We start from the raw sequence: 26,062 nt of genomic DNA on the forward strand, positions 1-26,062 counted from the left end.
TTTTGGGGTGAGGCAAATGTTACCAGCCCGTCATAAACAGGGGAGACCAGGCATCTCTGGGGGACACTATGACAAATGTCCTCTGGCTAAAGCTGAGGGACGGGGCAGGAGCAGTGGGCCAGGATGCTCAAGCGGGAGTTGGGGCCAAGGAAAGGCCTTCGTCCCAGGTGAAAACCGTAAACCCTGCTGGGGAAGTCAGAGGGAGGGCAGGATGGGCAGCAGGAGGGAACCCACGAGGCCTCTTAGGACTGGTCTGCTTGACAGCGGTGGGTCAGCAGCCAGACCCACAGGACCCACGGAGGCTTTTCAGGCAAACCAGTGAGCAACACCTCCACCTCCAGGCCCCTGGCAGTGTGAGGTCAGGCCCAGGGTCTGACTCGGCCACCGAGGCCAACGGAAGTGCAACTGCTGAGACTCGCAGGAGGGACACGTCCAGTACCCCTGCCCCAGGCCCGAGCCCCCGGGCAGCACACTCCTGGGCCTTACCTCCGATTTTTGCATTGTACGCAATGCCCACGATGCAGTAAGAGTTGTTGGCTGAAGCGGCAACCTCTCCCGCACAGCGAGTACCGTGTCTGAGGCAAAGGAAAAAACGAAGTTAGGACTCCGCCAGCACCTTGCAGTGGGTTCAGTGCCCTGCTCAGCTCTCCTGCAAGAAGAGTCATTATCCCTAAGTCCGGGGAGGATGCTGAAGCCTTTTCCCCACATCCCTTCCCATCACCCCCCTCTCTCTGATGGCTGCTCCGGGAGGGGCATCAAGTGGGCTTTTGCACGGGCCTGGACCGTCCAGTTCCCCACCCCTGCCCTGCGCCCCATAGGCTGGCAAGGCCTTCCCGCCGCCCTGCAGACACGATGCTCCCGCATCAGGCTGAGTCTCCTGCTCCGGCACCAGGGGCCCAAGCATCCCTCCTCCCAAGCTCTGCGTCCCCGCGACTGACAACACAGTGTAGACGCCTGCCTGGCTGCCGAGCTAAAGTAAAAACAAACGAGAACCTAGATCCTGTGTCCCCTTGTGTCCCCCTCCTCCCACCCCATGCTCACCTCGGGCAGCCCCCCCACCCTTTCCACGGCCATTGCAGCAGGAGCCAAGGAAGAAAGCTCGAAATGGAACACTCAGCAGCAGTGGACAGACTAGGAAGAGGCCACCTCAAAAACAGATCGCTCCCCTCGGGTAATGACCCCGTTCTGCAACATGCTGCATCGGGTCAGTTCCTCCAGCAGAAGCAAAAAAATACCGGCAAGTTTAAGGAGCACATCTTTGAGAAGAGTCCACAGGGGATCAGAATCACTGATTCAACTTTAAAACCACCTTTGAAACTAGTCCAGGGCTCATGCATTAGCCCCAGGGAGGCAGCCCTCTGTCCTCTGGACCTCATGCACCCACAGCCAGGGCTGTTCCCAAGTCACGCAGCCCACCATCCTACCCTGCCCTTCATGGATCACTGTGCAGTGTCTGGATTATCCCTCCTGGCTCCCTGCACTCGGGGCTGGGAGACCAGGAGCCCTGCACCACTGGCGTGCTGGCCGCTGAGTGGGAAGGGCACCTGGGGACGTGAGGCTGGGGCCTTTGCGAGCTCCCCAGAGTGCTGTGGTCTATCGTGTTGACCGCGTCCGCTGGCCGAGCCTCCCTGCACAGCACCCTGTGGGCACCAGGATTTGAACCCCAGAATCAAATCAACCACAACCTAAAATATTATGGATGAAGACACACCTTGGAAAGTGTCGTGTCAACAGTGGAGAAGGGACTTCCCTGGTGGCGCAGTGGTTAAGAATCCGCCTTCCAATGCAGGGGACGTGGGTTTGATCCCTGGTCAGGGAACTAAGATCCCACAGGCATGCCACAACTAAGAGTTCACATGCCATAACTGAGAAGCCCACCAGCCACAACTAAGGAGCACACATGCCACAACTAAAGGAGCTGGTGAGCCGCAGCTAAGACCCGGCACAACTAAAACAAATAAAATTAAATTAAAACAAAAAACAAAAAAAAAAAACAGTGGAGAAGGAAGAAAGGGCTTCTGTTCTCTAAATTAATTTTTGGAAGAATGGGAAGAGCTCAGGGCATGGGGCATGGGGCATGCTGACGGAGAAACGACAGGCAGGACACAGCCAACGAGCTCCAGGGCTGGGCTGGGGAAAGTGTACATCACCCCCAGGGATGCCACCTACGGAACCAAGTCACCTGATCTCTCCAGACCTCCCGCCTTCATTTGCAAAGTGACGATCACTAGCGTCACTGACTGAACACCCTCAGTGTGTGTCCCTCACCCATCACCCGACTCCCACCCACAGCCCTGGGGCATGGGGAGCCTCAGGTCACAAGACATCACCCAGCCTGCACAGAGGCACACAGCCAGGCCCAGGATCTGGGCCCCGATTTATCCAGCATCATTCACTCTCCTGCCACCTCCCTCGTGAGGTCACAGACAGACTCAAAAAGGCTCGGATATTGACGCATGCACTGTGGTCTGAACACAGCCGGCCGTTGGGACCGCAAGATTTAAGGGTTACTCTTTTCAAACATTCCAACAGTGTTTCAAACAGGAACGATGCTGGTCCAACATCCACTGCTAGCTGACCAGCAGGGGTGACGCCCCTTAAGAAGGGGCCGAGGGGCTTCCCTGGTGGCGCAGTGGTTGAGAGTCCGCCTGCCGATGGAGGGGACATGGGTTCGTGCCCCGGACCGGGAAGATCCCACATGCCGTGGAGTGGCTGGGCCTGTGAGCCATGGCCGCTGAGCCTGCGTGTCCGGAGGCTGTGCTCCCGCAACGGGAGAGGCCACAACAGTAAGAGGCCCGTGTACCGCAAAAAAAAAAAAAAAAAAGAAGGGGCCGAATCCACCGAGGCTGCCTTGTGCCTGAAGGGTTGTGTGGGGCTGGCTCCTGGCTCAGCCCCAGACCTGGCTCCTGGCTCAGCCCCAGACCTGGCCAGGCAGCCGGAGAGGTGCCTCTGGCCTGTCACAGTTCCAGGATCCCGACTGTGGGCCAGCTCAACAGTGACTGCAGGGAGACAGAAAGGGAACCGAGGAGGGGCCGGCCAAGTGACCAAGTGACATACTTATTCTCATTGCTGGCATCATATCGCGGAGACGGGTCGTAATCGTTTCCGTTGACGTCATAGCTTGCATAGGAATCCTAAGAAATGAAACCCTTGTGACTGAAGAGAAATGGCCCGGCATATCACAGCCCTGCTTTAGTTTTTACGCCTCAATTGGAGACAGAGAAAAACGCACGCTTGGTACTCCCTTACTATAACTGTAATTTTATATATATATATATATATATATATATAATTTTGTATATATATATGTATATATATTATGGTGGGAAATACACGTAACAAAATTTACCACCCTAACCATTTTTAAGTGCACAGTTCAGTGGCTTTAAGTACATTCACACTGCTGGGCAGCCATCACCACCATCCATCCACAGAACGCTTTTCATCTTGCAAAACTACAACTCTGTCCCCATGAAACACTAACTCCCCATCCCCCACCCCAGGCCCTGGCACCCAGCATCTACTTTCTGTCTCTATGAATTCGACTCCTCTAGGGACCTCACGTAAGTGAAAGCATACAGTGTTTGTCCTTTTGTGACCTAGATAATGTCTTCATCGATGTGGCTGATCCATGTGGTAGCATGCATCAGATGAAGGTTCATCCATGTGGTAGCAAGTGTCAGAATTTCCTTCATCTTATATTTTTAATATGTATGTTTTTGTGTATATACTTATAATCATAGTATTCGTGTAATATCCTAACCCCCTTTTAAAACATTATAAAAGCTCTCCAGATTGTTGACTTCAAAACTGTCATCTTTTGCAAACTAGTATATATAGGATGGATAAGCAACAAGGTCCTACTGTATAGCACAGGGAACTATATTCAATATCCTGTGATAAACCATAATGGAAAAGAATCTGAAAAAGAATATATATATATATGCATAACTGAATCACTGTGCTGTACAGCAGAAATTAAGACAACACTGTACCCCAGGTGCCTCAGAATACTAAATACCTTTCTCACATTTACTATGTGCTGGGTTCTCTTCTTTACATTTATGAAGCCATTTAATCCTCACAATTACCCGAGGAGGTAGTAGTCCTGTTACTAACCCCATTTTACAGATGGTGACACTGAGGCACAGAGAAGTCAAATAACTTGCCCTGGGTCTCAGAGTTAATAAGCCACAGAGCCAGGACAGGAGCCCCAGCAGTTTGGGTCCCAAGCCCGCCTCTTAACCCTGCCATTTCTCATGTCGCTGATGTTGATCTGATGGCGACCTCCATGCACACGTTTCTGAGTTTCTTAGGACCCCGTTCCCAGAAGTACATGTGAATCCTCTAACATGTGAACGAATCCCTCTGCAAACCCCTGGCTCCGGGTAGCAGGGGAGCTGGGTTCACCAGCCCACCCAGCTCGGTTTTCTGTATTGTCTGATATAGGGAGGGGTAGGCACCTTATCGTTTTATAAATGTGTCCTTGTTTAACGACCCGTGCAGTTGAATGTCTCTGCATGCCAGTTGCCAGTTTTAAGGCTTGACTTACATAGTTTGGGGCCAGGTCGGGGTGATTCCGCTCTATGCCATCATCCAGGATGGTGACCACCACGTTTTTTCCCGTGTAGCCCCGCTTCCACGCCGCCTGGACATTCATTTCTGATCGGCAGCGACTGTTCTTGTCGCCACAATGCTGCAGGCACAGAAGACACAAAGCCCCCCAGCACAGACACACCTGACATAGACCCGCAAACCCAGCAGAGGTGCTCCTATGCTCATAAGGGGATACGGAGAAAATGCTTTCCCGTGCCTGATAGAGCAGGACCCTCTTTCTACCACCCATTTCTGGGAATGGTACACGTGGAGGCTCTACTGCTTTTTCTGCCCCGGCGATCTGTCCATCACTTTCCCAGGACACCCACCGCCCGTCAGGGGCTCTGTTCACCACTCACCATGTAGTGACTCACACACTGGGCAGCCAATCGCTCCCCTGCTCAATGAGCCCCTCCCCTTGGACTTTCACATAATTAAAAAAACTTCGCAAGAAAGCTTGCACCTCACAGAATTAAAACAGGAGTTTTACACTCAGATGAAGTGTGTCTGTTTGGAGCTGTCATGAGAATTTAGCTTTGTTGGGGGAAATTGACCTGTCTCAGAAACACGGCACTGCAAACGCTCCAGGGACAGAGAGGCCCTCGCCCTACTCACCATGTACCACATGTTGGACCAAATGGGGTCGTTGAAATAAAGGGCCTGAGTGTCACTCCGCACCTGTCTCTTCACCCTGCGTTTAACTTCTTGTTGTTGGAGCCATTTCACCTACCAGGGGAGAAATGCAGTTACTTTTTGTTTTAAAAACGATCTCCTGGTTTCACGTGGCCTCCTCGTAGGTGCTCCAGCTGTCCTTTTCCATGAGTATCTGTGTCTATTAGATGTCTTGGATGGTAAATTCCAAGATGTTTTCACTTCACGTGACCATATTTGAAAGATAAGAACTAGTCTGGGTCTGTAGGGGAGGGAATAGGACCACTCTCCTAGAGTTTGAAATGATTGTACTAAAAAAAAAAGACCTTGTGAAGTTGCCAGTAGATTCTCTGGTGACCCTTGTCCCTAATTAAAAGGAAATACATGCAAGGGTACGAAAACAGTGAAGAGAGGGGAGAAACTGGTCAAATGGTGATCAGGAGTTGGAAGTAAAATGTTTTACAGGGAGGATACGGTTAATTATGATAATCCATATATTGGCATTTTTAGCAGCTTCTGCAAACATGGTACCAAAACATGTACAGAAAATCTAGCAAGGGATACAGCAAACTATTAATAGCAGCAATTCCTTGATGGTGACACTATTATTCATTTAAAATTTTTAAATTATTTTAAGGGTTTTATAAACTTCTTTCAATCGGCATGATCTGCCTTCACAACCAAGGAAAAAAGCTTGAGAGGCAGGATAAATGTTATTTAAGAGCAGGAATCCAGGAGCCTGGCTGCCTGGATTCAAAAGCCAGCCCCACATTCACCAGCTGTGTGACTCAGTCGGTTAGCCTCCCTGGCCTCATATGTATGATGGGCATCATTGTGGCTTGTCATGAGGGAGCACGGGCATATAAACTGGCATATAAAGCATGCACATCACTGCTTGGCACATGGCTGTATTATCCTCACATGTGTGTACGTGTATGTGTAAGAGTTTTTCAAGGTGGAAGAGTTTTTTCACTTTTATTTATTTAGCTATTTATTTTAAATTTTATTTATTTATTTATTTATTTATTTATTAGCTGTGTTGGGTCTTCATTGCTGCGCTCGGGCTTTCTCTAGTTGCGGCAAGCAGGGGCTACTCCTTGTTGCAGTGTGCGGGCTTCTCATTGCAGTGGTTTCTCTTGTTGCGGAGCACGGGCTCTAGGCGTGCAGGCTTCAGTAGTTGTGGCACATGGACTCAGTAGTTGTGGCTCGTGGGCTCTAGAGCACAGGCTCAGTAGCTGTGATGAACGGGCTTAGTTGCTCCATGGCACGTGGGGTCTTCCCAGACCAGGGCTCGAACCCGTGTCCCCTGCGTTGGCAGGCGGATTCTTAACCACTGCGCCACCAGGGAAGTCTGAGTTTTTTCACTTTTAAAAGATGTGGGACCTGAATCCTTGTGCCCTGAACCGAAATATTTTCTTGGTCCTGCTGCTATGGGCCCCCTGATTCAGTACACCTCCTGCTGGGGCTCAGCTCTGCAAAGGGGGCTGAGATGGGCAGGATGCGGGCACCAGGCCCTGCTCTCAGAAGTTTGTGCTCCAGTCAGGGGCTCCCACCACACAGCTCAGGGTGTGATGCAGGCTCCAAGAAGGCAACAGGTGGCCTAGGGCAGAGAAGGTGAAGGGGAGGAGGAGGATGGAGCCTCCGGGAGGGTGATGATGGGGGACCCTGGCTGACCTGGAGGCCAGGCCAAGGCTGGTGACCCCAGGCGAATGAAGGCACAAAGTCCGAGGGTCAAGCTGCTCCCCTCAGACCGCTCAGCCTCGACCTACCCACGTGGTCCTGAGGGAGGAGAGGACAGCCTCATTCACATCTAAGGGTGACGACTGATCTCAAGGCATTGTTGGTCACCAGGACAAAATGCTTAGAAAGAAATATCACAGCCTGTCCCCCCACCAATGTGGCTTGTCTACAAAACACCAGTAGATCAGCTTCCTGAGAAATGCTGCAAAGAGCTCAAAAACCATTTGGATTAGGCACTAAAACAAGCCCAGGCCCAAGTCCTGGATCATTTATAGTTGCCACTGATAGATACTTCCATGGATAATAAAACTGTACAGTGAGATATTTTGCTCATAACACCCTCTGATGGCATTTTGCAACCTCCTCATATATTACTGCCTAAACCAGAAAGCTTTTACTCAGTGTCAAAAACCTAAGACTGTATTTCCTAACCTGCTAGGCAACCTGTTGTAAAGTACAGTGGTAGGCAAGCCACTGACAGCTCCAAGCTCCTGGGATGCTCCCGTCCACCTTGCCTGGCTGACTCACTACCCATCTTACCAGCACCAGCGCCTTCCAACTGTGGTTGGAAGAGCTCAGCTCTTGCCACGCACCATGCTTTACTTCCTGTCACAGAGGAGGTGAGCCCTCCTCTTCCAAGCCTGAGTAGGTGACTCCCCTGAATCAGGCAGGTGACATGGGAAAGAATGTTGCCAGAAGTCACAAAACGATCCCCTAGTGGGATAAAAGAGTGAGGGCACCTGGCCTCCAATCGTTCCTGGGCTCTGGGTAAGAACCCAACTTAACACACAGTTCTGAGGGTGGGCTGTGATGGCCCAGGGCCCGTGGCAGAGCTGGAGGCTCTCCTTGTGGCATGGTCCCGGGGCAGTCCTCTCCCCTGAGACAGGTCATTGTAAGACTCTGAGAGACAGCCAGGCACTGTAGGCCAATGGAACTGGATATAACAAATTACTCGCCAGGTCTGTGGAGATGGATTCACAGGTGACCTCCCAGTCACAGAGGCTGACTCAGCCAACAGTCACTTGGTCAGAGCCTGCTCCCCATCTCCTTTCTCCAGGCTCCAGACACTACCTTGCTTCTCACCCAACTCCAGGAAAGGGCGGGGGCTCCTGGATCCCATCATCCTGGCATTTTCCAGATTTGCCCTGATTTCTCTGGAGAGCACGGACCCCGTGGTCCCTTATTCGCTCACCAAAGCTGCACTGAGTCTCACTGTGTGTCCGGCGCTAGGTTCTAGGAACATGAGTATGAGCGTAAATACCACTGGTTCCCATCCAGGACCAAGGCCCCCGTCCCACCCTCCAGCTCAGACCCAGAGCTCTGCTTCAGGGGCCCCTCAGGTTGGAACCCAGAGCCAGCTGGCCTCTCCGGGAAGGTCAGGGGTGCCGATGGCACCAAGTGCAAATCCAAGTGCCTGAAAGTTTAGCTTTCCCAAGGGGTACCCTCATCATGAACAGTGATGCTCTTTATGACAAAGGAACACACAGTTCAGGATCCCTAAGGACGTGTCACTTGTGGAATTGATTCTTCCGCAGAGCTCGCAAACAAACGGTGAGCTGCCAACTGACCAATCACAAGTACTGAAATTGAAACTGTGATTTTAAAACTTCCAACTAACAAAAGCCCAGGACCAGATGGCTTCACAGGCGAATTCTATCATTTAGAGAAGAGTTAACACCTATCCTTCTGAAGCTATTCCAAAAAACTGCAGAGGAAGGAATACAAGCGGTGAGCTGGTGGTGATGGGGAGAGTCAGGCTGGGAGGGGGCCTGACTGTGATGTTCTTCCTGTGATTATCTCTATGAGGAAAAGCAACCTGAGATGCTCCGAAGAATTGGCAGTACTCTCCCTCCCCTAAGAGGGCTAGTGCAAAAGGAAAGTCGTCATATTTTGCTGGCAGTCTGCCCCGCTGTCACTTTACACTGTAGCTTCGTTCGTGCTCTGCTCATCACATCTCTCAGAACTCCTAGAGGAGGTGTTCAGACCTTCTCTTGGTGAAAAAGGCAGGGGACAGACAGCGGTACACACTGTCTGCCTTTCAAGGCCATAGGAATATACTTGGAAGGTAAGTCCTAAACCCAGGTAAGCCTGAAAATGAGTAGGCCTGGGGCACATTAAAATACACATTGTGACTAAGCGTGCATGGTAAGAGCTGAGCTCTTACGGTGGGTCCCCAGCCTTCTCAGGAAGAGAACCAATCACTCTGCAAAGCCTTCAGGTCACTGGAGTGAAGGAAGGGGAAATATCGCTGAGAAGAAAGGCCCTGCTCATTCCACATCACTCTCTTTAGGTTTTGTAGAGAGTTGACTGGTGGCCTCCCAAAAGGTACATTCACCCAGAACCAGTGAATGTGGCCTCCCTTGGGAAAAGGGTCTTTGCACATGTAATTAAGTTAAGGCTCTGGCGATGTGGTCATTCAGTGACAAGTGTCCTTACAAAGGACAGGCAAAGGGAGGTTGAGACACAGGAGGAGGAGGCCTTGTGAAGACAGATTCCACAAGCTGAGGAGCATCTGGAACCACCAGGAGCTGGAAGAGGCAAGGAAGGATGCTCCCTGAGAGCCCTCGGAGGGACCACTGCCCTGCCGACACCTTAGCTTCAGACCTGTGGACTCCAGACTGTGAGACAACGCATCTCTGTTGTTTTAAGCCACCCAGTTGTTGGTCATTTGTTACAGCCGCCCTGGGAGACTGATACAGGTTTAAATCACAGCCTTGATCAGGGCCGAGATTTTAAATGTTTGAGAATCCATGAGGCTGTCCTGCTAAATGGAGGATCCGGAGGCCCCCAGAGGATGGGCTGAGGCTGCAGGGAAAGCACTGGGGCAGGGGTGGGGCTCAAGGCAGCAGCTCGTACCCCAAATTGTATGTTTTTAAATTATTTCGTGCAGGATCTTCGCTGTGACATGTGGGATCTTTTTAGTTGCGGCATGCGAACTCTTAGTTGCAGCATGTGGGATCTAGTTCCCTGGCCAGGGATCAAACCTGGGCCGCCTGCATCAGGAACGTGTAGTCTTAGCCACGGGACCACCAGGGAAGTCCCCCCAGTATCTGAAAAACCAGAACAGAATGGCCGTCCCGGTGTACCCAGCGGTGCCACCTCTAGCTGGCAGCCCCACCCACACAAGCCTGCAGTCCCCACCCTAACAGCTCTCCCCTGCACATCTCAGGGCCCTGGACACCTCTCCCTGCCGTTCTCTGAAACTAAAGCTGCCCCGAAGTGGGTCCTGCCCCCTATACCCAGGTCCCTCTCACCCTCCTGATTCTCCTAACTCATCAGCACTAAAGCCCACCTGTCCCCCAAGTCAGAACAAAGCTGGGATCCTCTCCAACACGAGTGTCACACATTCCATCTCCTCAAGGGGTCAGGATCCCATCCCCAAGATTCACCATGGCAACGATCCCCTGGCATCTGGACGGTCATGTGACTCTTAGGGTGTCCCCGCCCCATGACCGATGCACGATGCGGTCTGACCCCCAACCAGGGCCCCCTCCAGCCCCGCCTCTCGCCCCTCCTGGCACCCCCCCTGCCCGCAGGCCTCTCACAGTGCCCCTTCACTGGGCCAACTTACTTGTGTTCCACTTTAACCATCCCCACCCTGGCATCTTTCCCTGACACCCAGGGAGGCCAGGGTGGCCCCCCGGGCTCCTGTGCCCCCACAGGTGTGTGCTTGGTGATGCTGCCTCCACCCCAGGACGTGGACATCAGCTGTTCAGAAGCCCATTTTCCCCCAGAGGGAGGGATGTGTCTCAGTCACGATTGTTTCTCCAGCTCTCAGCCAACACCTGCCTGTAACAGGGACCTGCTCGGCAAGATCTGTTGGACTAAAGTCCTGTCCTCTTTCTTCCTGAAAAGGCAAATTGAAAGCTGACGCTGCAAAGTTAGGTGTGTCTCTGCCAGGGGCGAAGGCCTTTCCTGACCTGACTTGTCCGGCATGGACCGCAGCTATGGTCGGATGCGTCCAGGGTCGGTGTGACTACCCTCTGCTCCCCACTGGCCTGTGCAGACAACGTGGGCTGTGTTTCACTCACCACTATACTTCTGTGTGCCAGGCGATGCACAGTATACAGTAGGAGTTCACTAAATGCTCCCTGAACGAAGGAATGAAGTTAAATGAATACACTTCAGATATCAAATATGTTATAACCACAGTCAGACTTTCAGAAACACTTTGGAGTAGACAGTGCGACTGGGTCTTCATGACCCCCAGGTGATCTGCATGGACTTTTTGTGGAAGATCAGTGATTTTGGACAAGAGCAAGGTTTGCCACCTGCAACCCCAGCTCAACACAGAGTATCTCTCCTGGGCAAACTTCTATAAACCTGTATAAAGTGTCTTGACTTCTTCAAAGTCATATTTTGAAGGTGGGACTTCACTCTGACCCTCTTCCTTTCATCCATTTTCTGTATGTTTCCCGTTAAACAATCTTGTCGCAAAGACTTTATCATCTTCTCATGATGAGGTGAAGAGCAACGCTTTCTTTTGGAGGCAACGCTTCCTCCAGCTTTCTTCTTGAGAAGTCAAATTAAAATTCGCTATCTGTTGAATGTCGCTCTGTAGATAAGAGGAGGTAAACTTAAAAGATGCTAGAGGGACTTCCCTGGTGGTGCAGTGGATAAGACTCCACACTCCCAATGCAGGGGGCCCAGGTTCAATCCCTGACCAGGGAACTGGATCCCATTTGCATGCCTCAACTAAGAGTTTGCATGCCACAACTAAGGAGCCCTGGAGCCTCAACTAAGGAGCCCACTTGCCGCAACTAAGACCTGGTGCAACCAAATAAATAAATATATAAATAAATTTTAAAAAATAGAATGTTAAAAAACTATTCCCTTAAAAATCTTTATGTTTAGGGGCTTCCCTGGTGGTGCAGTGGTTGAGAGTCTGCCTGCCAATGCAGGGGACATGGGTTCGAGCCCTGGTCTGGGAAGATCCCACATGCCGCGGAGCGGCTAGCCCCGTGAGCCACAATTACTGAGCCTGCGCGTCTGGAGCCTGTGCTCCGCAACAGGAGAGGCCGCGATAATGAGAGGCCCGCGCACTGCGATGAGGAGTGGCCCCCACTTGCCGCAACTAGAGAAAGCCCTCGCACAGAAACGAAGACCCAACACAGCCATAAATAAATAAATAAAAAATTAAAAAAAAAAAAAAGCTGTCAGGTTTAAACAAAAAAAAAAAAATCTTTATGTTTAAAAAAAAAAAAAGATGCTTAGAAAGAAATCATGTAAACAAGCAGGATCCAAATCAGCGCTGCCGGTTGTACAGCTGTCCGAGCGTCATCTAGGCAGATGCGCCTTGGGCAGCCCCAGCCGCATCCTCTTCCTGGGGCCACGGGCACACTGCCACAACAGAAGGCAGCCTGGCACATCAGTCCTGGGTTCAACAAGTGCAAAAGGGGGTTGCTGTCACGTTATTTTCAAGTTTCCTCCTATGAGCCAATGCCACCAGAGAGAGCATGAATGACCCCTGCATTCCACCCAAAGCCACCACACGCTTACGCTCTGCCTTAAAGCCGTCGACCTCTAACGGGCTCCACCAGGCTTGGGAAGCCCCAGGGCATCTTTAGGAGCTGGTAGGTCCTAGAAGGGGCTCCAGGGGCTTTGCTCTGAGAGGGAGCTAAGGCAACAAAGGCTGTTCTCCGAGATTCTCGTCCCCATACCCTCCAGATCTCCACCGGTGCGAGGGGAAGAGCAGTGTGTTCTATTTAGGGTTCGTGTTCGTGCACAGCTGTGTCCAGGGCAAGGGAGACAGCTCTGGCCAGCTTTCCCTTTTCTTTTTCCCTTATCTTCATCAAAGGGAGGGACATCTCATTCTGTCACTGTGGAAGGACAGGGATTCCCTCCACCGTTTGCTGTGACAGAGCCAGCCCTGCCTGCAGATCAGGGCAAAACCTTGGAAGATGTCAGAGGCCAGACCCCCAAGTGTCCAGGGGTCCCCAGACCCTCAGGCCTCTTCCAGGAGAGAACAGTGCAGCGGGAGCATGGGGGAAGGTCAACCTTTGACCCCGTCCTCTGTACCTCAGCCTCCAGCTGAGGGAGGGGCCGAACCAGCCCATTTCTGTGACCCCTGCACTCAGCAGCCTGGACCTTTACATCTCAAGTCCCGTCAACACCGATTGCTCTCAACACCTGTCCCAACACGTGTTGGGTCAACTTTCCACCAGCTGAAGAGCAGTGAGAAGTTAACTCACCAAGTGAGGATTCAAAGAAAGGAAAATAATCCTCCCTGACAAGTGCGCGCCACCTTACAGTGTGCAAGGTGGTCCTTCTCTCAGGACAGGCAATGGTTCAGGCACGTAGGAGCTGAGTGGTAGCCACGCTGGGGACTTCCTGCCTGGGGCCCAGAGATCCTAGAGGACGGAAGGGCAGGCTTACGTCCCAGGAACCCCCAGAAGCTGGATGCAGAGCAGCGTAGATGTGAGCACATGACTTCTTTTCTCCTCTGGAGAGAGAGAACGTCCACAACTTCCATCAGCTTTGCAGAGGGGCCTGTGATTCCGACATGGTTAAGAAGCATGGGACTCAGCTGGGCTCGTGGAGGTGGCAAGTGGATTGGGGTCCGACTCCATACGAGGATTGATACTCCCACGCTTATCTTCCTGGGGCACAGGGCACCAGCCCCACAAGCGAGTGATGGTTAAACAGCCTTGTTCGATCATGTCTCAGGGAGACACTTGAGCCCTCCTGAGGGTACCACCTGGGGTGGGGAGGAGATGCTGGGTTGCTATGGAAATCCATGAGCCAGGGCAGTAGAAGAGGCAGAGGAGAAGGAAGACGAACCCAAAATCTAAAAGCTGATCTAACTCAGCCTAGAAGGCCTCCCCCTCCTCCTCCCACATCACAGAGGCAAGCAGGGACCCAGGCCTGTCCCCGCTTCCTCAACAGGCCACCTCTCGAATTCGTTCCATCCAAGCTGAACTACACGGGCCAAAAGGTGACCACTTACAGCTGGTGAGAGCTGGCACCACTCCTCCTGCTAATAATGGGAAACATGAATGGACTTCGGGAAACCGAGGCTCTGACGGGAAGCACCCCGTCCCCGAGGATCACCTGCCTCCACTCACACAGGACGGACAGGCGGCCGAAGGAGCCCTGCTCCCCACGGTCACCAGCCAGACGCTGGTCAGCACACTGCCCGGCTGGCCCCATGTCCGTCGTTCTGCAGCCTGATGAATTCAAGCCCTCTTCAGGGCTTTTGTCACAGTTTAACCAGGGCCACAAGATACTTCTAAAGTCCTTTAGGTAAAAAGAAGTTGATGAGCAAATGGTAACAGATACAACTTGCTACGTGAACCTACTCCCTGAAAACTGAGATCTGTTTCAATAAACACTGACTAAGGGTCCGTCGTCTGCTATTTACTGGGTAGCCTGCCGGACCTGGAGTGAAAGCAAGTGAGGGCAGCCCTGGCCCTGGAGAACGTGACACCCCCCGGCACAAGGCGGACTGTGTGCGTCTCACCCCGAGCTCCCCCCGCTCCCCATCCCCCTGCCTCTCACGGCTTCTGCCCGGCCTCGCGCTCCAGGCCTCCTGGAACCAGCTGCAGCTCCCACCAGCCGTGTCCCTGGTCCCTGTCATTACTGGATCCCCAGCAAATGAAACCCCTCCTCGCTCCCACCTGGGCCTGCGGTCCTGGCACTGTCTCCAAGGCGGCCAGGAAACAGACATTACAGGAACAAAGTGGGGGCCCGAGAGCCAATGGATGGGCTCCTTACTGCCCTCATGGCGCTGGGAACCTCAGGGAGGGGGACGCCCACGTGACCACTAAACCCTTTAAGACGGTGCGTCCCCTGCAGCAGCGGGCAGCTGCGAACACTGCCAGGTGCACTCTGGCCCAGTCACTTCCGTGCTGGGACAAGATCTGAACAGCCACGACCCCTCCGCTCCTGGAGTCCCTGGGGAAGGCAGATGCTGAGGGGACCTCGCAGACCCAGAGCGCTGACATCCAACCACTAGGAGCAGCCGCTGAGCCAGCTCCCGGTGGCGGGGATGCACAGGCCAAGACCAGAGAGAGACACAGGGGTAGCCAGTATGTGCCAAGGCTGCGCAGGGGGAAAGGGCAAATGTCATCTGATGAGGATCTTAAAGGCCAGCGTGGCGGGGGTCCAGGGGCCACAGGGAGGCCAGACCAAGGGGGACCTGGGCAGGACATTCCCAGGGGCGGTGGCACCATGACAGGCATGTTTCATAGGCTCCCTTGGGACAGTGGAGAGCAGACCGGTGTTGGTCAAGGATGCTTACAGCTGGCCAGTGAGAGGGGCCGTGCAGCGTCCAGGGGCCAGAGGACAGGCCAGGGGCAGGGGCTGCATGGGTGGTGGAAGAAGGGTGGGGGAACAGGCATGGGGGAGGGGCGGCTTCTCTGTGAGACAGAGGTGCGGTCAGGGATGGTCACTCGGCTTTGGGATGCGGTGACTTTGAGACATCTTAGAGGCATCTAAGTGGAAGCGTCAAGCCTACCGGTGGAATCATAAAGCACCATCTTTTAAAGCCTATTTGAAAATCCTAACTGTTTACCAACTGGTAGCGTCCAATTCACTAGACCCAGCAGGGCTGTGCTGAAACGTGAAGAGACAGCTGAAGCCCTGCTGTCCCCACGCGGGTGAACCTGTCGGGCCCCATGTGGCAGCCCACCCTCCCCCCAGCCCATCTAGCAGTTCATCAACCCCCAGATCAATGTGGTCACTTCCTGTCTATGTGCTGGTATTTGCCAGGAACTTTTTGTTTGTTTGCACTCCAAATGGCTCTAGCACACAAGACTGTCAGATAAAATTCCCTCTGTGGTTAATGGAAAGATCTGCTTAAACGTTGCATCACTGCTGGAAAAAAAAAAACTGAGCTCTGATTAGACTCTGGGGCAAAGTCCCATCCTACAAAACAGAGTGCCCACTCCGGCCCTGGAAATCATTTTCCAGCTCCTGAGTGTTGAAGGACTGAAACAAAGCGTCAACCCGAAGCCTCCCACCACCCCGGAAGGAGCCACCGAGGGCCCCCCTAATAACATCTTTATCCTCCCATTTCCGTCATCCATCTGGCTGAGCACGCAAGGGAAGGGCTGAACCAGAGTCATCATTCTAAAATGTAAGGGTTGGAAGATGCAGCAACAATGTCGAACTATAAGCCAGCTTGGAACGTAATCAGAACAAGTAATTTTTAAAAAATTTGGGAGCCCTTACAGCTATTGGCTGGTGCTTCAGTAACATCCACCCTTCTCCCGACTTTTGGCAAAAGAACAAGTTAAAAACAAATGCCCTCAGCTGGCTTAAATGACAGCCCTTGGAAAAACCCAGTGACTGATACTGCACCCTGAGAACAGTTGGGCTGTTCTCCCAAGGAGAGGGCTGGTCCACAAACCCCTTCGAGCAAAATGGCCCTTTCCAAAGGTAGTTAAATACATCAAGTAAAGGTGATTAAGAATGGAAGGAAAACAACCACACGATGCTGGTACGAGATCGGAGCAAAGAGATGCTTAATAAATGTGTGTGCACGTGTGGCTGAAGTCTTAAATCTTCCCTCCTGCTTGTGTGTTGTTTCCGTTTTGTTCAACAAATGTACACTCTATCAGCTTTCACGCGAAGTAGGGGTGGGTTGTAAATTCCACCACTTATCAAAGCAATTTTATACAATAGGGACTGGAGCTAATTAAAATAAAGTACCATCTGCATTCGATTGAGCTTTATCCTAAGCCCTATAACATTCATCTCCAGTTTGGTCATTCAAACACGATGGCAACTGCATTCCAATGACTCTGAATAATATTAAATCATCTTCTCCCTTTCTCAATAATATTAATTACACAACTCTCCAATCGAGAAGGTGACACAAAAACGCTTTGCTCATGTGGGAAAATGTCCTGGTGCTGCAGGACAAGATAACACTAAACACTTTTGTAAAATAGCTAATTTTACCCAATATTTCACTGGAACGACTAGGTAGAGTAAATATTAGAGTGACAGCTAATTGATTTGGTTTGCATTAAAACTAGAATGATTTAAACAAAGGCATTTCAGTTACAATTCTGAATTTGTATTCGGAATTGGGTTCGGATGTCTATGTGCGTTCCCTGGGGCTAAGCATTTAATTAGAACTGTAGGAAACAATCAGCCAATCACGTGGGAGTTGCAGGCTGTGCTGGAATGTGAGGGCTGTTTACCTTTTCTCTCTTTCCTCTTTATTGGCAGGATGGTCTGATAGCGGCCCTGCCAGGAGCTTATTAAGAAGCTCTGTACAAAAGGGATTTTTATTTGAAAAACTTAACTGCCATAGCCTTTGGAAGTCTCTCCTTCCTTCTCTTTCCTTCAAGGACACAGCTGATGACCGGAATACCCTGCCCTCAGACCCAGACTGAATGCAGTACTTTGAACCCACCCACAATGCCCAAGTCCATCATCTCAGATGCCTTGGAGGAGGCTGGCTGGGGCCCGCCTGGAATTCTCCTCAGCCGCCTCCTGCTGTCTGACGCTCGGGCTGCAGTGTCCTGCTCCGCTGGTGCTGACAGAGAGGAGACCCGCTGGGCGGGCATCTCTGCATCCCCTGGAGCACAGGGAGGGCCTCACACCCAGCAGGTGCATAATTAATACTTTTGGAAGGAAGGATGGAGGAGTTGAGTTGAATACCTTTACGAGTTTTAAAATTTAGTCACTAAAAAAGAGTGGGGGCCCCCTAAAACACAGATTACGTCTAACTAATAGAAATAGTTCTAACAATTGAGAAACAGCTTCATCCTCCAAAATCCCTCAGGAAATGAGACAGGCTGGGACCTGGGACCTGGGACCCTTTGCTGCAGTACTTGCACCTGGACAAACGTCTCCTCAAGCAACAAAATACAAAGAAACTATAAGGGACTAAAAAAGTAACTGTATGCGTGTACAGTTTGGGCAATTTATGGACAGCAAGATACAAAAAGACCAAAAACCCAACTGCCACTTCTGAAGAGCGGGGAGCAAAAGCAGGGGATCAGAAGCAAAAGCAGAGGATCAGGAGCAAACGCAGGGGACTGCGTATGCCCCCTGCACTCACCACCACCTAAGCCACCCCTCTGGCCCCAATTCTGGACACACCCCCTACCCTCACCCCATATAAGGAACAGGCTCAGCCCCCATCAGGGAGCTAGCAAGGGCACCTGCTGTTTGTTCCCGCTCCCCTCTGCTGCAGCGGGGCCCCAGTAAAGCCTTACCTGAATTTCTTGTCTGGCCTTTTATCCATTTCTTTTGATTAAGGAAGGTAAGAACCCTGGTCAGTGACAGAAAGGGGACCAAGAAACCCACTGTCCCATCCTCTTCTCATTGCACATCTCTACAGGGCTGGGATGGGGGCAGGGGCTCCCCCATGCAAACAGAGCGCCCCTCACTGTGACTCCCTCTGTGGGAACAATAACTCTGAAGGCTTTGGACAGAGGACAAGTATGCCGTCCTCACAAGACAGATCACTGCTTGCTCAAGAGAAACTGTGGAGGGCACTGCAGCAACTCCCTTCCTAGCTTAGAAACGTCTCCGCACTCTGACAGGTGACTGGCCACTGAGAACCTCAGCCCCCCACCCCGCCTCCCCCGACCCCGCAGCCACATAGAACCCACATGTCTTTGGTGACGCGCTGGGCACTCTGCACTCAGCTCCACGGTGATTCGGGTCTGCTCGCCCTTCTCCAGTGGCCCCATCCTGTGGGAATTAGCTACTACTACCTGGCTTTGCTTCCGAGAGGAAAAAAAAATACACCAGCCCCTTTGAAAAGCGTTCCCTCAAGCTCCATGGCATGAACACATAGGGGTATAAACACAGCCCCAAACGGTCAGGTGGGAGGATGCATGTAAGCTGCCTGAGCACATACTAATCCCTTCATAAACATTAAATTCCTGGGACTTCCCTGGTGGTCCAGTGGGTAAGACTCAGTGCTCCCAATGCAGGGGGCCCGGGTTCGATCCCTGGTCAGGGAACTAGATCCTGCGTGCATGCCTAAACTAAGAGTTTGCATGCCGCAAGTAAGAGTCGCATGCTGCAAATAAGAAGTCCACGTGCTGCAACTAGAAGATCCAGCATGCCGCAACTAAGACCTGATGCAGCATGCATCCATGCATAAATAAATAATTAAACAAACAAACAAAACAAAAACATTAAATTCCTTTCCCTGCTATGAAGGAAGAATGGGATTAGCACAATATTTCCTATCTATCTCCTTCAGTCTGTCCACCCACCCACACTTCAATCCATCCATCCTTCTACCCACCTATAAAATGAACTCAGAACCATACACTACATGTCTACTTTGTCAGAGCCCAACTGCACGAATTAGTTTCACAGGGACCACTTCCTCATGTTCTTAAAACCAGACCACCACAAGGTCATGTCATGGAGAAATGTTTTAGGTGCAGTTCTCAGGGATACACCATCTCTCCCACTACCCCCAGCTCCGCCAACACAAAAGTATCCACAATTATCAGTGGGGTGGCTTGGGACAACACCAAGGCCAATTTCCCCAAGGAAACTTTATTATCCACGTTCTCTGGGGATCACTGAAGGAGTGCCATGTGCCAGCTTGGGAGCCCAAGTGAACATTTCACACATTGCTTTTAAGAGAAGGTGATTTCCATGTTCTAAAACTACGATTTACCAATGGCCTCATTTCTTTGTTGGGGCTGCTACTGCTTCTCACTTGAACTTCACTGTCCCTCATAGCGCTCAATGCCCTGTGACATATCACATATTCTTCTATAGACTGTCAGCCCCACCATCCACTCTGACAGCCCTGCTGTGGAGACAGCGTGACACGTAGCAGGTATTCCAAAATCACCTGGTGAATGAATGAAGTCATCAAAGGCTCACTTGACCATCTGACAATTTTAATCTTACCAAGTATCTGTTGATTGATATTTGTCAAATATGAATCTAAAATCTATGCAGAAAGTATAATTAACCACCCAATAAATATGAACTATACTAAAAATGTCAGCCTCTTTTCAAATTACATTTGTTTTCATCTCAGAGATCACAGGAATTTTTAAGGAAAAAAGAGTTATATTTACTTCCCAGGTTTTTAAGTTCATGGTAACCATTAAGATATGTGTTATGACAATCACAAAAACATCCACTTGTCCAAATTCTAATTTCATTATTAAAATGCTAGCTTGAATTGCATAGCCTTTATGGGTAAGAGTCACATATTTATCTCTTCTGACTACTGTGTATTTTGTTGATTTTTAAAGATTTAAAATATTAGATCTATAGTCATTTGACTGTTACTTCAAACTGAAGTCAAGAATTTAAATTCCCAAGTCTCCCAAGGAACCCAAATATCTGGAGCCTTTAGATGGTCTGATATGTAGCTGCACATCTGTCTTGTTTTATTCCAAGTGGATATGGAAAACGAAAGGCTATCTAGAATCCCATTAAAATCCAGACTCAGGCATTTTCAGAACCACAGACCCAAACAATAAGCAAACAATACCCTAGGCCCTAAAAAAGCATCCTGCACAGGGAGCAGAGATTTGTACCTGGGGGTCCATCCTGAGGAAGGTGTGAGGGCCTCTGCTACTCAAGGTTGATCTTTTAAAGGTTTTGCTATGATAAAAGTGGTAGTAATCTTCCAGGTTTCCGATCTGCAAAACAAGAAGCAGGATATCACCAGTCAATACAGTCTTACAAAATCCTGCATCCCATAAACATCTCCCCCTTCCTCTGAGAGGCTCGTCCAGTTCCCAAAGGAAACATACCCTTCATTACACTTCCCCACTCAAGTCTCTGGCAGACTCAGCATCTGTGAACGTGAAGGTCGATTCAGAGACTCCTTTTGGATAAACAACACTAGGTAGTATTTTCCGATGAAGCACACACTCCCCAAATCTTGCGATGAGGTCGTATCATTTAAAGTTTGTATTATCTTGGCCAAGTTTTTTTAGACATGAATGAATGTTCATTTAGGGGCAAGCATCCGTGAAGTAGCTAAGTTAGTGTCAAGTCAGGTCTACACCAAAATATTCATTTATAAACAAACTCCATCCTTTCCACCCCATGGGTAAACTGAAATATCTAAGAATGAACATTCGCTCTCAAGTGCAACAAGGGAGCCAAGGCAAACACTCGGCCTCATCTGCTTGGGGATTGCGGAAAGGTCAGCTGAGAACATCCAAGCCCCCAGGGTGCCCCAGTTTTCTGTCAGCAGTGGTTTGTCAGGACAGATTTCAGCCTGAGGCCTGGAGGGGACGTAGAAGAGCAGTGAATGTGGCCCTCCGATGGGCTGCTCCCGCTGGCCACGCCCCGCAGCACCGACTTGCTCTCGAGTCTCACGACCCTGGAGCATCAGGACACTGTTCTCAGAAGACCCGCTTCTCGTTCTAACTTCCACTGGTTGTTGAAAACAGCTGGTTGGTCACCATCCTTGACAGCAGAGCTTTCTAACTGAAGAGGAGAGCTTTCTGACCGAATACTATATAGACTCTCACGCTGTCCTTTTCAGGCTAAACCATCCTAGTTTCTTTTCCAGCGCCTGATTAAAGAGTGAATTTAGGACTTCCCTGGTGGCGCAGTGGTTGAGAGTCCGCCTGCCGATGCAGGGGACACGGGTTCATGCCCCAGTCCGGGAAGATCCCACATGCCACGGGGCGGCTGGGCCCGTGAGCCATGGCCGCTGAGCCTGCGCGTCTGGAGCCTGTGCTCCGCAACGGGAGAGGCCACAACAGTGAGAGGCCCGTGTACCGCAAAAAAAAAAAAAGAGTGCATTTAGGGTGAATTGCCCTCTAGAGCAGTTAGATGTCGTGATGATGAGCCTAGGTTTCCAGTCAGATAGACCTAATCCAAGCCCTGCCCACTCCTTTCACCGCCAATGATTGTGTGATCTCAGGCAAGATTCACCTCCTGCAAATCTCAACTCCTCACGTGTAAAATGGGGATAAAACTACTTACCCCATGCAGTTGTTTAAGTAGGACTAATGTCCACCCAATTCACCAAGACCTTCTACTCACAGACATTGCATCTGCTACAAGACGTCCCCAGCAGAGTGGACCGGCCCAGGCAGAGACCTGGAGGGACGTGGAGGTTCTGAGTGGCCATTTCCACATCTTTCCACAAGAAGATCAAGCAAGTATCTACAGAGAGAGCCCACTTTACTATACCCTTCAGCCCTCATTGTCAGAAAGCCTGGCAGTCTGGATGCATCCTGTTCTTGAGTTTCTAGAGACACCCACGTGTCCTTGAAATAAAGAACGTCCTTGTTCACTTAAGCTTGCTCCAGGGTGTTTCTGTCGCTTACAAGCACAGAACAGTGAATACCGTGATCGTCATGAGGGTAAGCAGGTATCATCTGTACAGTGCCTAGTTTAGTGCCTTGAACCCAGTGGGTGTTCGAGAAATCCTGGCCGTACGGAGAGCTGGGATTCTCTCTCTGGCTCTTCTCCAAGGCTCCTTCAGTCCTTCACTGGGTCTAGGACAGACCTCAACTCAACCATTCCTGCTGGGTGACCTGGGCTTCAGACCCTCCATGAGTCTTAGTTTCCTTGTGAGAAAACTAACTACTACTTTTAAGGGTTGCTCCAAGACTCTCTCTCTCTCTATATGTATAGAGTCAGGTACAGCTCTTTATATATAAAGAGCCAGCTGAGTGCCCAGCAGGTAGGAAGTGCTCTATATATAGTTTTCTGCAATTATGATTCTCAGTTCATTTTCTACCTCAAGACACTGTTCTACCATCATAAACCTCATTATTTCTGCCCTATTTTGCACAAAAGCACTTTTTTTTTCTCCTTCTACAGTTAACTGCTCACTTCTTCAACAAAGTTAATTGTTATGTATGTCAAAGGGCTCCTCCTAGAACAAGCCAGAGCTGTTATTTAGCAATAATGGAGTCTTAACTTAACAGCAATGTTTAATCAGCATGTTTGCTTATAAGCTGCTACCTTCCCTGGGAGATGTTTCACAACTTTTGGTCTTTTAACTCCAGGCATTCAAGTCAATTTCCACTCAGGGACACAGAGAAACTAAGAGTTGAATCAAATTTGCTGGCAAGGGGATGGATTAATTGAAGAGCTGCTGACCCTAAGCAGACCCATGTCAGGGTAGCCCTGGAAGCCATTCAGGGCAGCACCTGGCCTCAGAGCAGCCAAGCCTCTCTTCAAAGGCCAGTCCCAAGGCCATCCAGGCCTCTGCCTCTGCCCCTATCCAGCCACATCCTGAGCAATGGCTCAGAGGGTGTGAGCTGACGGGAGTCATTCTCTTTGAGTAATTCAAGGGAAGAACAGATGGTTCTCACGGTCCTGACCCGGCCAGCTGCCCCTGAGGGCAGCAATGGCCAATGCCACATCTGTTTGGAAGCTTATATACAGCGCAGCATGGAGGCTGAGGGTCTGGGTTAGGGTTAGGATCTGGGGAGGGTTAGGGTCTGGGTTAGGGTTAGGTTAGGGTTAGGATCTGGGGAGGGTGAGGGTCTGGGTTAGGGTTAGGATCTGGGGAGGGTTAGGGTCTGGGTTAGGGTTAGGATCTGGGGAGGGTTAGGGTCTGGGTTAGGGTTAGGTTAGGGTTAGGATCTGGGGAGGCTGAGGGTCTGGGTTAGGGTTAGGATCTGGGGAGGGTTAGGATCTGGGGAGGGTTAGGGTCCGGGTTAGGGTTAGGTTAGGGTTAGGATCTGGGGAGGCTGGGGGTCTGGGTTAGGGTTAGGATCTGGGGAGGGTTAGGATCTGGGGAGGGTTAGGGTCTGGGTTAGGGTTAGGATCTGGGGAGGGTGAATGTCTGGGTTAGGGTTAGGTGCAGGGGAGAAGGGGACGCCAGCTAAGGCCCCCCTCCTGCCCAGCTGCAGGAAAAGCTGGAATCTGACTGAGGAAAAAAGGGGAGGGAGTTGGGTCACTGCCTGTTCGGGAATCTGGAAGCGGCCCTCCAGATCCCCCTGAGATTCTGTGCACCTCCATCCACCCTCTGCCCCTCCAGAAGCCGGGGTGAGAGCATGGGGAGAGACGCCTTCCTTCCTTGAAACCAAAGATTTGAATGTCAGGCAAACACAGGCCTGACAGGGCACGGGAAAGAAAGGGCTGCCTGACGCTGGAATGACTGCAAGGGTAGGAAAAGGAAGGAAGGAAGAAGACAGGGCCCAGATGCTCAGGAGGGAATCCAGATACTGTGAGAGGCCTGGGCACCCTCTGCAGCTTGGATGAACATGATATCCCGAAGCCTGTGGCTACACTGTGTGGTTATGAAGTACTAACTCATTCAGAGCAGTGGTGGGCAGACGATGGCCCATGGGCCAAATCTGGTCTATGTTCTGTTTTTTTACATTAAGTTTTAAAATTGTGGTAAAACAGACATAACACTTATGATTGTAACAATGTTTAAGTGTATAGTTCAGGGGCACTGGGCACATACGCTCTGTCATGTAACCGTCACCACCTTCACCTCCGGAATCTTTTCATCTTCCCAAACTGAAACTCTGTCCCCGTTAAACACGAGCTTCCCCTCCCCCTCTCCCAGCCCAGGGCACCCACCATCTGCTTTTTGTTTCTGTGAATCTGACAACTCTAGCTGTCTCAGCAGGATCATTTGCCCTTTTGTGACTGGCTTGTTTCCCTTAACATGATGTCCTGGAGGTTCACCCATGCTGTAGCAGGTGTCAGAATTTCCTTCCTTTTTCAGGCTGAATCATATTCCATTGTGTGTACAAGTCACAGGTCGTTTATCTGTTCATCCGCTGATCGGCACTTGGGTTGCCTCTACCTTTTGACTATTGTGAATCATGCTGCTCTGAGCACGGGTAGGCAAGAATCAGTCTATGACCCTGCATTCCATTCTTTTGGACATACACACAACTCCTGTTTTTATAAATAAAGCTTTACTGGGGCACAGCCACCAGCGTTCACTTACCTCCTGCCCACAACTGCTCTCATACTGTGATGCCAGAGTTGAGTGGTGGCTACAGAGACCCTCTGGCCCCCACGCCTAGAACATGTCACATGTGGACTTTACAGAAAATGTCTGCCAACTTGCGATTTCTAGCATTTGTTGCTGAGTGTGTCTAGGGAGTCCACCAAAGTCTCTGAGGTTGGACATGGTTTCTCTAAGGGCTGGGGACCACCAGTCCACACACCGAGGGGCTCTGCTTAAAAACACAAGTGCAGCTGCAATGCCAGCGCCTTCAGCATCTTACCTAGTCACTGAGCTGCCCTTTCTCCAAGCACCATCCTTGTCTGATGCCCCCCGGGTCACTCCTGTCTGTCTGACTTACGCTGCGCTGCCTTCTGCCCAGCTCTCCCCATGGCATCAGGCCTGGGTCAGGAATATAAGGTTTCCGAGACGGGCAGAAGGTTGGAAAGGATCAAGGGATGGCAGAGCAGGAGGCGGGTGCCCTGACTGCAAGTGGGACACAGCCCAGCTTGGATGACGTGGCATTTACGACATAGCCATTTCCTGCCCCGTCCCCCTTGCCCACCCTGTCACCTCCCCCACCACAGCCGTGTCAACCCCAGTTATGCCCTCCCCACTTGGGAGCTGCCCCTTGAGCTCTCCGGGTGCCTTCATGAGATAAGAGGACAGGAGGGCAGGTAACTCTGGGGACGTGGCCACTGGCTTGGTTAAACACGAGGGACAGCTAACTGTCCTCTGGCCTCACAGACAGGGGTGGGGGGAGGAACCACAGAGATGACCCCATTTTACAGATGGGAAGACTGAGGCCCAGGGGGTTAAGCCCAACGTTACCCTCAGGGGCTCCCAATACCTGAGCCAACTCTCCCCATTGTGCCCACAGATAAACAGGTGATGACATCTTACACCGAATGACAAACAGCTACACAGTAAGGGCTTAGGACTATTGCTACACTTTTGGTGCAGCTTCAGGGTCAAACTGACAAGAGTTGGAAGCAGAAGAATAGACAAAAAGGTGGCGTTGGCAAAAAGACGTCTTAAATTCAGGGTAAACCCCTAAGAAAGAAAACATTCTAAACTAACATACCATTGTAAAGCAATTATACTCCAATAAAGATGTTAAAAAAAAAAAAAGAAAGCATTCTTATTTTTACTTGGCATCTGTATTGACATTAAAGTAGGCACTCGTCCTGGCTCGGCAGCCCTGGCCATCCTGGATGCTGTCCCTTGGCCTGGCCTTGCTGTGCT

General features: G+C 50.9%; 1 protein-coding gene across 4 annotated transcripts in view; it reads right to left on the reverse strand.

Moving 5' to 3' along the window:
- The window catches only part of PCSK6 (proprotein convertase subtilisin/kexin type 6), a 193,566-nt gene that overhangs the window by 124,129 nt on the left and 43,375 nt on the right, over positions 1–26,062 (reverse strand). For all 4 annotated transcript variants that reach the window (XM_081227293.1, XM_081227292.1, XM_081227294.1 and 1 more), the window contains exons 2-6: positions 20,469–20,573; positions 5,212–5,322; positions 4,553–4,696; positions 3,058–3,134; positions 487–575 (exon numbers count right to left, since the gene is read on the reverse strand). In XM_081227293.1, coding sequence (XP_081083419.1) covers positions 487–575; positions 3,058–3,134; positions 4,553–4,696; positions 5,212–5,322; positions 20,469–20,573 — 526 coding nt within the window. The remainder of the gene's footprint in view (positions 1–486; positions 576–3,057; positions 3,135–4,552; positions 4,697–5,211; positions 5,323–20,468; positions 20,574–26,062) is intronic.

This window comes from Mesoplodon bidens (genome assembly GCF_964165515.1).
Source record: "Mesoplodon bidens genome assembly, chromosome: 3".
In the NCBI taxonomy this organism is placed as follows: Eukaryota; Metazoa; Chordata; class Mammalia; order Artiodactyla; family Ziphiidae; genus Mesoplodon; species Mesoplodon bidens.